The sequence below is a fragment of the Carex rostrata genome, chromosome 15, assembly GCF_964058835.1.
Source record: "Carex rostrata chromosome 15, lpCarRost1.2, whole genome shotgun sequence".
NCBI lineage: Eukaryota > Viridiplantae > Streptophyta > Magnoliopsida > Poales > Cyperaceae > Carex > Carex rostrata.
In genome coordinates, this window is record NC_135932.1 from 599,833 (window position 1) to 613,319 (window position 13,487).

Sequence of the window (13,487 nt, forward strand, 5' to 3'; positions counted from 1 at the left end):
AAAGTCTTTACCTCGGGAGCAGGGAGCAGGTACCTCTTTATTGCAAACGAAACTTTCTTTTACATATCAGCCCCCAGTAAACTACTTAATTATGAACCTTGTTGAAATCACCCTGCACCAAAACATAGTACATGCCACTTTCTTCGGAAATAAATCTGTCGCAGGCTCCCTGAAATTCCAGATCTCACCCTTAATATTTTAGAATACACTAATCTCAACAATAATTGTTTTCTCTGCACAGATCTCAAAACAGCTGAAGGGTTTGGATGTGGAATCACAGGGTCCTGTGATTCCTTAGAATCGCAGCAGATTTATTTCCACTTTCTTCCATTGACATTTAGCAACAGAACAAATAGAAGGTGAACCTTTTTTTTTCTCTTTTATCCAGAAGGTGAACCTAATTTGCATAACAGAGAGGAAAAAGAAAGAAAAGAAAGGTTAACAGGTGACCTGATTGTACGTCAAAGGAAAACTCACATTGATCGCTTACCACTTCCCAGGATAAATATAGATAGGTAGAGGTAGAGGTAGAGAGAGAGATATATAGAAGAGAAATGGCGGAGGAAGGTTCCCCCTCTCGGGTATCTACTGGGAATCCATGTGACTCTTTGATTGAGCAATTACAAAATGCAATTGCTTGCTTCTGGAGTATGTGCACCTCCTTATGCCAGCCCAGAGAACCTTATCAAGAACAAGGAGCTGATGGAACAGAGTCAACAGACCAACCTACGGTATATATATATCCTCTCTCGTGAAAAATTTCGCATTGGCCAAAATCTCTCTTACAATATTTGTGTATATTACACTGAGTGTGATGGTACCTTCACTTAGAGCTCGTTCGGCAATCAAAAATTTTAAGTATGAGATGAGAGTATTAATTTGTAAACTTTTAAGATTTTTTAACAAATGAAAAAAAAAATAATCAAGATATAGATGGTTGATGAACATATGAAAATTACTTGTGTTTTGTTCAATTAATTTTTTTTAACTTCGATATTTTGTTATGGTCAATTATTTTAGTCTTATGCTGTTCAAATGTTTTATGTAACTTTTTTTTTATTGGCAGGAGGATGATCCAGCAGCTACACAGGCTGCTGTCAGACGAAGGCAGCGACAGGTACCGCCACCGCCGAGTGAAGGGCGCGGAGGCCAGATCAACTAGGGACGTGTTACGTATGATACATAGAAAGGGACAACCACGGTTTTAATTTGTGTGTAATCTTGTGTGCATTAATTACATGATTAGCTTGCTTTTGGTTATAGCAGGCAATATATCAGAATGATGTTGTATGATATTTTTACCCCTCCAGCCCTTCTTGTCTGTTAATAGTTAAATATTTAATAGTGTATACTGGATATGAATTCACATCACGTTAACTCAAATTTTGAGTTTTAGATTTGGATCGTTGGATTTGTTTTGACATGAATATTAAAAGGTTATGTTTATTCCACCTCGGGCCGGATTTGTCCGAATTTCGATCAGAAGGTTGGAATCTAAACTCAAAATTGAGTTACCTCAAAAGGTCTGGACTCTAGCTACTTCATATAGCTAGCATGCTTGAAGGCGGAAGAGATACTACGTACATTTCTTCAAGGCATGCAAGAGTGGAACATAATTAATTAAGTTGACACTGGTAACTAGATAGATCTGAAAGCAATTTTAAAAGATTGACACGGCAGAATTACATGCATATATATCTTGTAGTCAAACATAAGTTGATTAATAAACTTCAAAAGTATCCCTCAAACCAAGGACTCAAGTCACTGATTAGGATCACTTATTAACCACTACACAGCACTTTTACGAGTCGCGAGAGAGAGGGTATTATATTTATATTTATAATCTGAAATGGGTCGGACCCGCGCAATAATATAAAATAGAGTTGTTATACAGATCAATCGTACGTGATCCTAGTCAGAACCTGCTTCAAAAAGAGGCAATGTACAGCTCTCTATCTTTTTGTGTCGCTGAAGCAGTGTCGTAAATCAATTCGGTGTTTATTTAAAATATAGAGCCTAGAGGGGATCTGGTTTTAAGATTCGTTTTTGGACGATTTGGATCTCATTCTTCATGGTCAGGTATTGCACTGGATCTGAATTCATTGTGATTGAGGTTGATTAGTCAGAAACAATAGTTTTATCACAAAGGATAGTGTAATTTGAGGTTGATTAGTTTTATCATATGAAAATTATCTTAAACGGTTCATATCGACATTTAAACTTTGAAGATAAAGATACTGATCCATAGTACAGACCAATTTGCGCTATGCATAGTACCATAACACAGATTTATTAAGGTTACTAACATACTTTTCTACATTATTCCAGACACTAAAAAGCTGCAATATAGAATTCTTTTATCCTTCAGTGGCACTTAAAAAAATTATTTCCAGTTACTAACAACTGAAATCTAGATTTTTTTTTTCTACTTACATGTCTAATACAATACACTTTTCATTCCTTCTTTTGAAATTGAGATCTTACTAGATTTGGGTCTCCCTCCTTACATCTCAAGGCTTGCCTTTAATAGACGCTTTTTCTAGAGAGATTTAACAATTTTAGACCTATGGGACAACCTCTTATCCACGCTCAATTTGATCAGGTATGGTTCCCGTGCAATAACCTGGAGATCGAAACCAAATTCCTTCATAAAAAAACTAACAGTTAGCCGAATGTTCTTTTCAGTAGAGAGATAAAAAAAAAAGACAGCTAAAGATATAAAAGGTTACCAAAAGTGCTTTGGAACACACTCTATTCCTTTTGAATGACCAAATCAAAGCACAGAAAAGGTACCATACACTTATTTAAGCGAGCAATTCATTGAGCTTCTTGCAGCACGTCTTCAGGTAGAGATTTTAAAGGCCTTCCTGCACGAGCTGAATCATAATTCTCAGCCAAACAAGGAATAATACCTTCATACGAACTGATAAACTGCTCCACAAAATCTGTATCGTTTATATTCATAACATTCAGAAAACTATATTTTCGCCCCAAACCTTTTAACTCAAGGCATTGTGTGACATAATACCGAGGGATAAGCCGCCGCTTCAGGCTGTAAGTAAGAATTTGTGGGTGATTCGCTATATACGACCGATCAAAACCAACATGTGTAATTAGAAAGTCAACTGTGGCCCGCATCTGCTCCTCGGATTTTGTGCCTAACTTTGACTCCTTTGTTATTATATCTAAAACCTGAGATTCAGAGAATTTAAGTGCTCTCAAAACCTCAGCCTGATCATTCAAACCTCTTTTTGCCGGCACTTTCACAACAGCATTAGCAGTGTAGGTACTATAGAGATCGGGAATACTACCTAAATTTGGGAAAACAAACTTGTCCAGAAATTTTTGCTCTGAAAGAGTTGAAATGCAATAAAAGCTTCTCTTTCCATCAGGCAAATGAGCCGCCTTAAGTTTCATCAGAACATGGTGCCTTGGTACAAGCCGCTTATTCATGCTCAGCATCAGAAGGATCGGGTTGCGTGCAACAGAAACCAGATCCATGCCGACATCTTTTATCAGAAAATTTGCTTTGATCTTTAGAATTTTCCCGGAATTTCGAAGCAAGCTCGGTTTCTTTCTAATCATTGATAAAACCTCTGATTCCAACCACCCCAAACTCATTAAAGTTTTGATTTTGGATTTAATTTTCTGTGGTTCCTGAGCAGAAGCTAATAGGATATCTTTGAAAAGAGGCGAACAGCTCGGTATACCGAATTTCATTGCCCTCTTGATGATTTCCTTCACATTTTCCGTATTTCCTGTGAGTAGCCTTGACTGTGACATTTTCACAATCTGTGAACCGGAGAGGCCACATTTATTTTGCAAGAAATCTAAGTTAGGAGCAACCACCTTATCTGGATCGGTAGTGAGAACAAACCGGTTCTTCTTGAAGAGCTCGAATAGTTTCTCAACGGATCCGACTATGGGCATCCACAATTTGATCTTTTGTTCTAAAGAGCTGCATCTAAAGGCCAAAGGGTAGACATAGAAGAGACGAGCTATGTCAGAAAGAGAGAAACCTAATCGCTCGAGCGAATTCACTGTCGGCTTTAATGTTCTCTCCACATCAAGCACAAGGAGCCGTGGGTCCCGCAACACAGCGGTTCTGATGTGTGCAACATCCAGGCCGTTTTGTTTGAGAAATGCAACGACAGATTTGGGCTTGGACACGGTAGTGTGGCAAGGGATCTGTTTGGCCGCTCTGGTCGCCTCCGCCAGGGAAAATTCGCAAGATTTCACCAGGTATTGCTCCAGAACCGCGCGCTTTGAAAGAGGCGAAGGGAAGCGAAGGTTGAGAGTTGAGAGGAGACGAACGATTGGGGATACAAATGTGCATTGTAGGGGAACAGCGCTGTGGTAAGCACAAAAGAGTTTACTGCGAAGAAGCTGCGGCATCAGTACCCTACAGGCCTACACTGCTTGCGCTCCTTTCTTTTTTTTCTCGACGGAGCGGATAGGGTGTCACCGTCTCAACAGTCTCAACAGGTACGGTAGTAACGGTACGGATAAGATATATAAACCAGTTTTGTGACAAACGTCCGATTAGATCTATTAATTGGCCCATTAATCAGTGATCAAACACTTATAGATTTTTCTAACCAATTATTTTTTATTAATCGCTTGACTGTATTTTGTCCGTCTGACGACCACAAACTATTATTTACAACACTGATATAAATTAATCTTGCTAGTATCTTATTCTTCTTTATTAAATATTAGTTTATGAGTTAAATTAGGATGCTTTTATGTTCACCAAGGTATCTTATCCTTGTTCATTAATTATTAATTTATGAGTAAAAGTATTTTTATTTTTAAGTTCACCAAGTAATTATGTAAAATTAACTTTAAAATTTATTAGATTAGCTTCAGATGCAAAATTCGAATTATTGAAATTCATCTATCTTACGAGTGATGAGCCAACATTCAAAAAATTTAAAATTTTAAACTATTTTTTTATAGAGTTAAGTGGTAAAAAAAAAGTTCAAAAAATGAATGCATTAAAATTAATTTATATATTTTCTAGTTTTGGTAACTTGACTTTATACTAAATTAATTTGAAAGTTTAAAACTTTCGCATTTGATGCATCACTCGTAAGGTAGATGGATTTCTATAGTTTGAATTCGTCATTTGAAACAAATTCTATAAGTTTTAAAGTTGAGTTCATAAAGAACTTGGTGAACTTAAGAAAACCTAATTCTACTCTTAGTTTATTAATATTTTATTATTATTTACTAAACCAATATGTAACAAAACAAATAACAGTAAGTAATTAATGAATAAATTGATAGTACATATAATTTCATCTAAAATAGAACACATAAATAAATATATTAAATACATAATATACTTAATATCACAAGATATAATATTTTTATCTCATTATAATTTTGTATTCTATTATTTTAAAAATACAAACTATCGATTAAATGAAATGATAAAATATAATTGTCATAATTACTAATTCAAAAACTATTTAAACACTTAATAAATTAATTTTAACATAAATTACTAAATAAAAAAATATATGAAATATAATATAAATCAATCTATTTATAATAACAAATATATAGTTATATGTTTAAATAAAAAAATCATTATCATATATATTAATTAACTTATAGTGTAACAGATACGAAATAGTTCTTACTTATATTCATATTCAATATGTTAACAGAATTTTCTTCTTATCTATATCATATCTGATAAATTAAAAAAAATCTTATCCATACCCACTTATTGAAAATGTATGGATTAAATAAACCATTAAAAGAATGTTAATGACACCTCTAGAAGCGAGAATTCAGATCCAGTGAAGTAACTCAATTTTTGGGTTTTAGATCGGGGCTGTCTGATTCAAATTGGCAATAATCCATTCCGAAATGAAACACATACATCTCAAGCAACGAATTCAAATTCTAAAGCAATTCCGAACGATAGATTCGTACCGGAAGTTCCGGACGCAAAACCCAAAAATTAAGGGGATCCGGACGCTAGGAGCGGGGAGGGGAGAGTTTGATGGAAGAATATCCGACGGTATCTGACGGCGTCAACTTAGTCAAAATGAATTAAAAGGTTTATCGAACTTATTTGAAATACAGAAATTTGCTTTATTATTCGTGCAAAATTCAAATTAACATGTCAAATTTAATCTATAAGGTTAGCTTACTTGATCTGAACTCAAGTTGGATTGACATTCGGCGGATAGAATATAAATTTGTGATGTAACGTAATTTGAATTACGGAGTGTCGTGATTAAATTTAAAGAGATGGTTACAATATATTAGTTATAATTACAGATGTCGTGTTCTAACATAACTAATTATGTTTTGTTACAATTTTTTTCTCTTTTGTAATTAAGTTAATTTATTTAAAATTCAATCCTCAATCAAGATCTAACAGTATTAATTGCGTGGAACTCACATTAGACAATCAAGATTGATGGAAGAGCGCAAAAATATTAATCCCATCATTTTTCAAAATAAAAAATCATTAAATTGTACAACTTAACAGAGAAAAAAAATTGAATTATTCAGATAAAAGAAATGTGGTATGACATTAATTAATAAGATAAAAAGTCAACTGTATTCATGATCTATTCAGCTGCCATTGTGTTCGTGGAAAAAAAAATTGCTTAGAGTGAATTTTTTTTTCCCACAGACACATTGTTTCAGTCATTCAAAATGGATTCAAATTCAAGTCCATTTTCGTTCCTACTTAACAATCGAACAGGCCCTTATAGATTATGAATCTTCGATTATAAAATTTGACATTAAATTATATGCTTTTCCTTGATCCAAACAAATCAGAAATCACAAGAAAGAAAGACACTACTCTCCCAAAGCTAACCCCACATCCTGCCTTGCCCGGTTTTGCAATTTCAACCAATTTACAACCAATTAACACCGGAACATGTGTAACGAAAATGAATACCATAAAATCACGAGTTGAAATGAGCAGAAACATTACACGAAATATCGCGGTTTGGACAGATTAGTTTGTCGAACCAAGTCGTAATATCACGGTTTATACATTTTATTCTACGACGTGAAATTGAGCTGAATTGATGAAAAAACATCACCGGATGCACGTAACGTGCTTTAAGCAATCTAGCATTACACTTTTTTTTTTTTTTTGATAAAAAGTTGTATATCTCGTTTCATTAATTGATATAACAAATATTTGTACATGTATCAGACTATATCTAAAGTAAAACTGCCGGTTTGGTTGATAAAATCTCTTAAAACAAGTTCAGAAATAAAGAATACCTAGTATGTATACAAGCTGTAAAAATACATTATACTTGTAATGTTGTTTTGATACATGTTAGTACACACATATAAAGTTATATTTAAAAGTACGGTTAGTTTTATTTATTTAGTCACTTAAAATGAGTTAACTGTTGATAAAAAAAATATTAGAATGCATAGAGCAAATTGTAAATATATTAGTGAAAGTTAAGAAGTTTGAATTTGAGTATTTGAGTTGTGCTATGCCTTGTGTTGTGAGTAGTGAGTAGAAAATGCGTAATAAATTAATCAGCCGTATTAGGCGAGAACAGTAAGCCCATAATACTAGCCCGTTTGAATTTCGTCCAATACTAGAAGATTAAATCTCGGCCTCTCATCTGTTACTTTTTCTCTCATATGATCATATCCTGCTCCAAGCCTCCAACTACACATGACATGAGGCCACCATTCATTCGTCCCCCACTGCATCAAACCCAACTGAAGATAAGAGAGGTCTCCTTGACCGTCGGATGTTCTTGATCGCATAATCTCATCCCTCCAAATCAGCACCATATCTTCCCACCCGTCTCTTCCACTTTTTCTCACTTCCCAGTTCCGACCAACAAAACAACCCTTCACGGCTTCACCATTCACCACTCACTGAAAATAAAATATATTTTTTAAAAAAATTGTAAGAGATGACAACGCTCCGCCTATCTCCGGTGACAGTCAGCCCAAAAACCTCTCCATCCTCTTTTCTCCGCCGCCGATCCTCCGCTGTGCGGATCTCCTTTGGCCGCGGCAGCTCCGGCCGTCGTACCGGCGGCATCTTTACCGTGAGGATGTCAGCAATCGCCGCCGACAGCTACGCGTATGCTCTTTCTGACTTGGCGCAGTCTACGGGAACTCTAGAAACCACCATGTCCGACATAGAGAAGATCGAGAAGGTGTTTTCTGATCCCGCCGTGGTTTACTTTTTCACTAACCCCACTATCCTACCGGAGAAGAAGAAGGAGGTGGTAGAAGAAATAGCGAAGTCGTCTGAGTTGCAACCGCAAACCGCCAGCTTCCTCGGAGTTTTGCTCGATTCCGACCGCATCGATATCATACCTGAGATTGTTATGGAGTATGAGAGATACTACAATCGTTTGACTAACACTGAGGTTTGTTTTGTTAATAATTAGGAATTTTTTTATTTGTTAAGTTATTGCCTTTAGATTTCTCAATTTAAGGTGATATATCAAGGTGAATCAGATTGCGGCTATGGTACTTTGCAAAGCGCACATTTATCCATACTATGAATTCATACTTTTGTTTTCGAAGTCCAAAGTCCAAACAGTCAATTCGAACCATTTAACATGATATTTATATGACATTTACTTGGAGATTAAATTTTGCATTTTTTAGAATTTTTTTTACTATTTTTTAAATTAAGTACAAAATCAAATAATTTAAAAAATTTGGACCACAAAGTATGATTTTCAACCTATCTAAAAATATAGCTAAAAAAATTCTTAAAAATGTAAAATCCAGTCTCCAACTAATATTTTATATGGAGATCAAGTTGAGCGGTTCACATCGACTATTTGAACTTTAAACAAAAAATATGAATCCATAGTACGGGTCAATCTGTGCTTTGCACCATAGCCTCACTCAGGTGTATTATACAATAAAGTTTAGTGGATTTAAGCTGAAGCACACTATTCAACCATTTTACTGGTATTACACTGATAAAATCAAGGTATTCAGTTGAAGAAACTGGTTAATAAAATAACTGACTATTATTTGAGCTTAAGAAATTTGTCAAGCGCGCCTTATTAATTGATCAGTACAGTTAAACCATGGAATAAATTACCTAAACTAGAGGATGTGACTGACAGGTGGCAGTGGTGTCATCAGTGGTGAGGCTTGAATCACAAGACCTGGCACAGATTGCACAGGCAGTGCAAGGGCTAACAGGCGCAAAGAATGTGCGCATCAAGACATTGATCGATCCTTCGCTGGTGGCCGGTTTCACGATTCGGTACGGCGAGGGCGGGTCGAAAGTGATTGACATGAGCATCAAGAAGCAGTTGGAGGAGATTGCTTCTAACCTTGAGTTACCAACAGTCTCTCTCCCTATGGAACCTATCTAAATTTCTTCCCTCGGTAAGATTTGGTTACAACACTGTCTCCCGGTTGATTTGACAAAGAAAAATATAATCTCGCGTAGATATATAGATTAGTTTTTGATGAAGCTTTGTTCTTTTTAGCTTTTGAGGTACATATATAAACTCTTTGTTGAGTTCAATGAAATTTCACAAATTGCAGCAGAAATTTCACAACTTGTTTTGTTTGGGACTAAAGGCTTGATTGTTGTTGTTGTTGTTGTTGTTGCAGCAGCAGGAATGTATAAGAATTTGGTGTTTTGTTCAATAATTAAACAAATGAACTGTACCAGGTCTGAGTTTGACTAAAGGAAAGGATTTGTAATTTCGCCCATATAATTTCTCAATTACACAACATTGATTCAGTTCTTTATTACTTGTTACATGAGTGCTTTTCGTCTGTAACAGAACAAGTGTGATTTTGTTTAAAAATTGCAGGTACAGATGGAGAGACCATACGGGTACAGAAAGATTGCATGCAATTAAAATATGTAGAATGATGTTCATAAATTCTGTATAACTATTGATGTTATATGTATCCTTTTTTTTTCCTGCGTTATAATTGATGATTATTTTGAGACATCAAGTTTCATCATTTGAATGTGAATTGGGACGTGGCTACGGTGCTATGGTTAGCTAAGAGACCTCCGTGCTACGGCTCGGATTTTGAGTTTTCAAAATCCTAACGGTCGATCCGAACCGTTCATCTTGTTCTCCATATTAATATGTGCTTGGAGACCAAATTTTACATTTTTATGAATTTTTTTACTATTTATTAAGCCACTTTGAAAACCCCTGATCCAACGGTGGCTTAACCCAACAGTAAAACCAGAAACTACCGTTGGATCAGCGGTTTTCAAAGTGGCTTAATAAATAGTAAAAAAAATTCATAAAAATATAAAATTTGGTCTCCAAGCACATATTAATATGGAGAACAAGATGAACGGTTCGGATCGACCGTTAGGATTTTGAAAACTCGAAATCCGAGCCGTAGCACGGAGGCCTCTTAGCTACCCGTAGCATATTAGCCAAAACCTGTGAATTGACTTCTTGCAAGAATATTACTCATGATATGGGAGCAGCAGAAAATTACTTGTAAATTTGTCCATCAATTGGGGGATTATTCTAATTTTCTAAGCCAGTGCAAATATTAAATACTAATTAGAAGTTTAGAAAATTTAGTAAATAACTAAATATGAATAGCATTATACTAGCTGGCAAACGAACAGCCCTGAGTTGGAGTGTTGGACTCATTAAATGAAAAGGTACTACTATTAAACTGTCTCAATATACAAATAATATAAAGAGAACGTCCTCTTTATTTTAACGCTAGTTGGAAAGACTGGTAAAATGGAATTGGTTTTAAAGTAATTGTTGAGACAGAAATAATCACGATCCTAAATCGTAAACAATATTCGATTGAAAGAAACGTTACCTTTCCAACCGCAAGCTAGGTAACAGTGTAACACGGTACGAGCAGACTCTAGAAATTCCAACGGGCCGTTCCACGATGATATTTTAACAATCATTCGGAAAGAGTTTATCGCCCAATTTGATTATCCCCTTTTTTTTTCAGCCCAGTTACTGGTACTTATCTTATAATATAAATTATAAGTTAATACCTAAAGGGATCCGTGGCGCAATGGTAGCGCGTCTGACTCCAGATCAGAAGGTTGCGTGTTCGATTCACGTCGGGTTCAAAACCCCGATCTCATCCCGGATCAATTTTTTTTGTACCGGTGGCGAGTCTGATTCCCAGGGAATTCCTGCTACAATTATAAATTTACAATCAAACTTCTTATATTTTCCCATAATTACTCTCGCGAGTGTGTTTGTTTAACCTCCTCGGTAACCATCCAACCCATAAATTTGCAATCCGGAAAATCTATCAATCAATCTCGACCGTCCAATACTTCTTACCCACTAAGCTTCTGAGCTGCTCAGACTAACTTCTTGTATTCCTGATTCCCTCACTCTTAATAGTATATCCAATGCTTTCATCTTCTCATCTTCGCCTCTCGTCTCCCTTTCCCTTTCACCGCTCCAAGGCTCTTCCAATCATAGCCCAGGGAATACCTGCGCCTCCTCAAAAGAAGAAGCGGAGATCCGCGGTAAAAGGCGGAGATTCGGCGTCGGAGGCAGAGGCGGCGGCGGTAGTGCGACAGCTTCTGAGAAGAACAGGAGGTGGGAAGGAGACGATTGTCTCGGTTTTGAACAAGAATGTGAAGGTTGTACGGCAGGATCACTGTTTCCTTCTGTTCGAAGAGCTTGGCAAGAAAGAGAATTGGCTTCAATGCCTAGAGGTGCTTATTCCTTTTCTCCCTATTTAATTCTGTAAATTTTACGGTGTTTTAGTGTTGCATTGGATTTCGATTTTAGAGGAGGACAAGGGCGATTTTAATGGTCTACACCTAATCATATCTTTCTTTTTTGGGATGGAATTGCAATGCCTGTGGTTTGAATTGGCTGATTAACTACAATTACAAACCTATATTCAATTAAACTAGAGAACAAGTAATCAGAAATGGTCACAAAATCGAGGGAGTATTTGCTGACTTATCCAATGATGGACATCTTCCATATGTAATTTGCTAAATTAAAATTGTAACTTCATTCTATACACTGACGTTGAAATTTCAAATAATTGAATGGTTCCCCAGTTTGAATATCATACTAATTCCTGATAGTTTTTTTTTTAATATATTCTCTCTAATTTTTCAGGTATTCAGATGGATGCAGATGCAGCGATGGTACGTGGCAGACAACGGCATTTTCTCAAAGCTTATTTCAGTTATGGGGAAGAAAGGCCAGGTACGCATGGCCATGTGGCTCTTTTCTCAGATGCGAAACAGCGGTTGCCGGCCTGACACATCAGTTTACAACTCTCTAATCACTGCGCATCTCCACTCGCGTGACAAAATCAAGGCACTGGCAAAAGCTCGTGGCTATTTTGATAAAATGAAAACCATAGAGCGATGTCAACCAACTGTAGTCACATATAACATTCTCTTAAGAGCCTTTTCTCAGGCCAGTGACATAGAACAGGTTGAAATTTTGTTCAGGGACCTAGAAGAGAGCACTATCAATGCTGATGTTTACACGTATAATGGTGTCATTGATGCGTATGGTAAAAATGGCATGCTTAAAGAAATGGAATCCGTGTTGATGCGTATGAAAATTAACAGGGTCAAACCTGATGTGATTACCTTCAACACGCTTATTGATGCATATGGGAGGAAGCAAGCTTTTGATAAAATGGAGCAGGTCTTTAAAAGTCTCTTGCGGTCAAAGGAATCGCCAACCTTACCGACTTTCCATTGCATGATAACTAATTATGGGAAGGCTCGGCTGAGAGAAAAAGCTGAACTTGTTGTTAAAAAGATGGCTGATTTGGGGTTGAAGCCGAGTTATGTAACACGTGAGTGTCTCATAATGATGTATGGTTATTGTGGTAACGTTACGAAAGCACGAGATGTGTTCGATGAAATTTTGGCAAGTGGCCAGAGGGATATCCATGTTTCTTCCTTGAATGCCATGCTTGATGCGTATTGCACGAATGGTGTACCATCTGAAGCCTACACACTTTTAAATGACGTGATAAGAAAGGGGTTAGTTGTACCAAATTCTTCGACGTATAAATTACTTTACAAGGCATTTACCAAGGCCGCAAGAAAGGACCTGGTTGATGCTTTGTTGAAGCAGATGGACGAACAAGGTATTGTTCCAAATAAAAAGTTCTTTTTGAATGCATTGGAAGCATATGGTTCAGCTCGAGGTTCAAGTTCGGATTCGTCTCAGGTGGTACCAAAATCTAGCAATGTAAAGGATAGTTCAAGAAAACCTCGAGGTAGTGGAAAGGTTGGTGGGCTTAATTGGGGTTGGGGCTAAATAACTTATAAGAGGCTATTAAAATTTGTTGCTCAATGTAGCTTTTACTTGGTATTTAGGTTCAGATTTTGTTTCCAAGTCTTTTGATGTGAAACCTTTTACATCTGCCATCAGTTCATTACTTGTTTTATAGAGTTTCTCTGCGGTATTACCCCTGGCTTGTAATATGAATGTTTGGGCTGCTTTCGTGTGTAAAAATAAATTTTATTTTGAGCTAGGATTTAA

At 36.3% G+C, this 13,487-nt stretch overlaps 3 protein-coding genes, 1 long non-coding RNA gene and 1 other non-coding gene across 5 annotated transcripts; 4 read left to right on the forward strand and 1 right to left on the reverse strand.

Moving 5' to 3' along the window:
* Nucleotides 1-337: 337 nt before the first annotated feature.
* LOC144566531 (uncharacterized) lies at nt 338-1,383 on the forward strand. Its single transcript, XR_013515214.1, has 3 exons — nt 338-359; nt 392-731; nt 1,067-1,383. It is a non-coding gene; the product is annotated as an uncharacterized LOC144566531 (long non-coding RNA).
* Nucleotides 1,384-2,282: 899 nt separating this feature from the next.
* LOC144566750 (uncharacterized) lies at nt 2,283-4,447 on the reverse strand. The gene is made up of 2 exons (XM_078316770.1): nt 2,794-4,447; nt 2,283-2,757 (listed from the first exon to the last, which is right to left on the reverse strand). Exon 1 carries the CDS (start codon nt 4,393-4,395, stop codon nt 2,818-2,820), a length of 1,578 nt encoding a protein of 525 aa, XP_078172896.1. The 5' UTR covers nt 4,396-4,447; the 3' UTR covers nt 2,283-2,757; nt 2,794-2,817.
* A 3,280-nt stretch (nt 4,448-7,727) lies between these two features.
* ATPD (F-type H+-transporting ATPase subunit delta) lies at nt 7,728-9,956 on the forward strand. Its single transcript, XM_078316074.1, has 3 exons — nt 7,728-8,390; nt 9,108-9,375; nt 9,813-9,956. Exons 1-2 carry the CDS (start codon nt 7,926-7,928, stop codon nt 9,360-9,362), a joined length of 720 nt encoding a protein of 239 aa, XP_078172200.1. The 5' UTR covers nt 7,728-7,925; the 3' UTR covers nt 9,363-9,375; nt 9,813-9,956.
* A 1,046-nt stretch (nt 9,957-11,002) lies between these two features.
* Nucleotides 11,003-11,074, forward strand: TRNAW-CCA (transfer RNA tryptophan (anticodon CCA)). Its single transcript has one exon. It is a non-coding gene; the product is annotated as a tRNA-Trp (tRNA).
* A 243-nt stretch (nt 11,075-11,317) lies between these two features.
* EMB2453 (Tetratricopeptide repeat (TPR)-like superfamily protein) lies at nt 11,318-13,487 on the forward strand. The gene is made up of 2 exons (XM_078316355.1): nt 11,318-11,677; nt 12,096-13,487. The coding sequence occupies exons 1-2, from the start codon at nt 11,366-11,368 to the stop codon at nt 13,260-13,262; spliced, it is 1,479 nt and encodes a 492-aa protein (XP_078172481.1). The 5' UTR covers nt 11,318-11,365; the 3' UTR covers nt 13,263-13,487.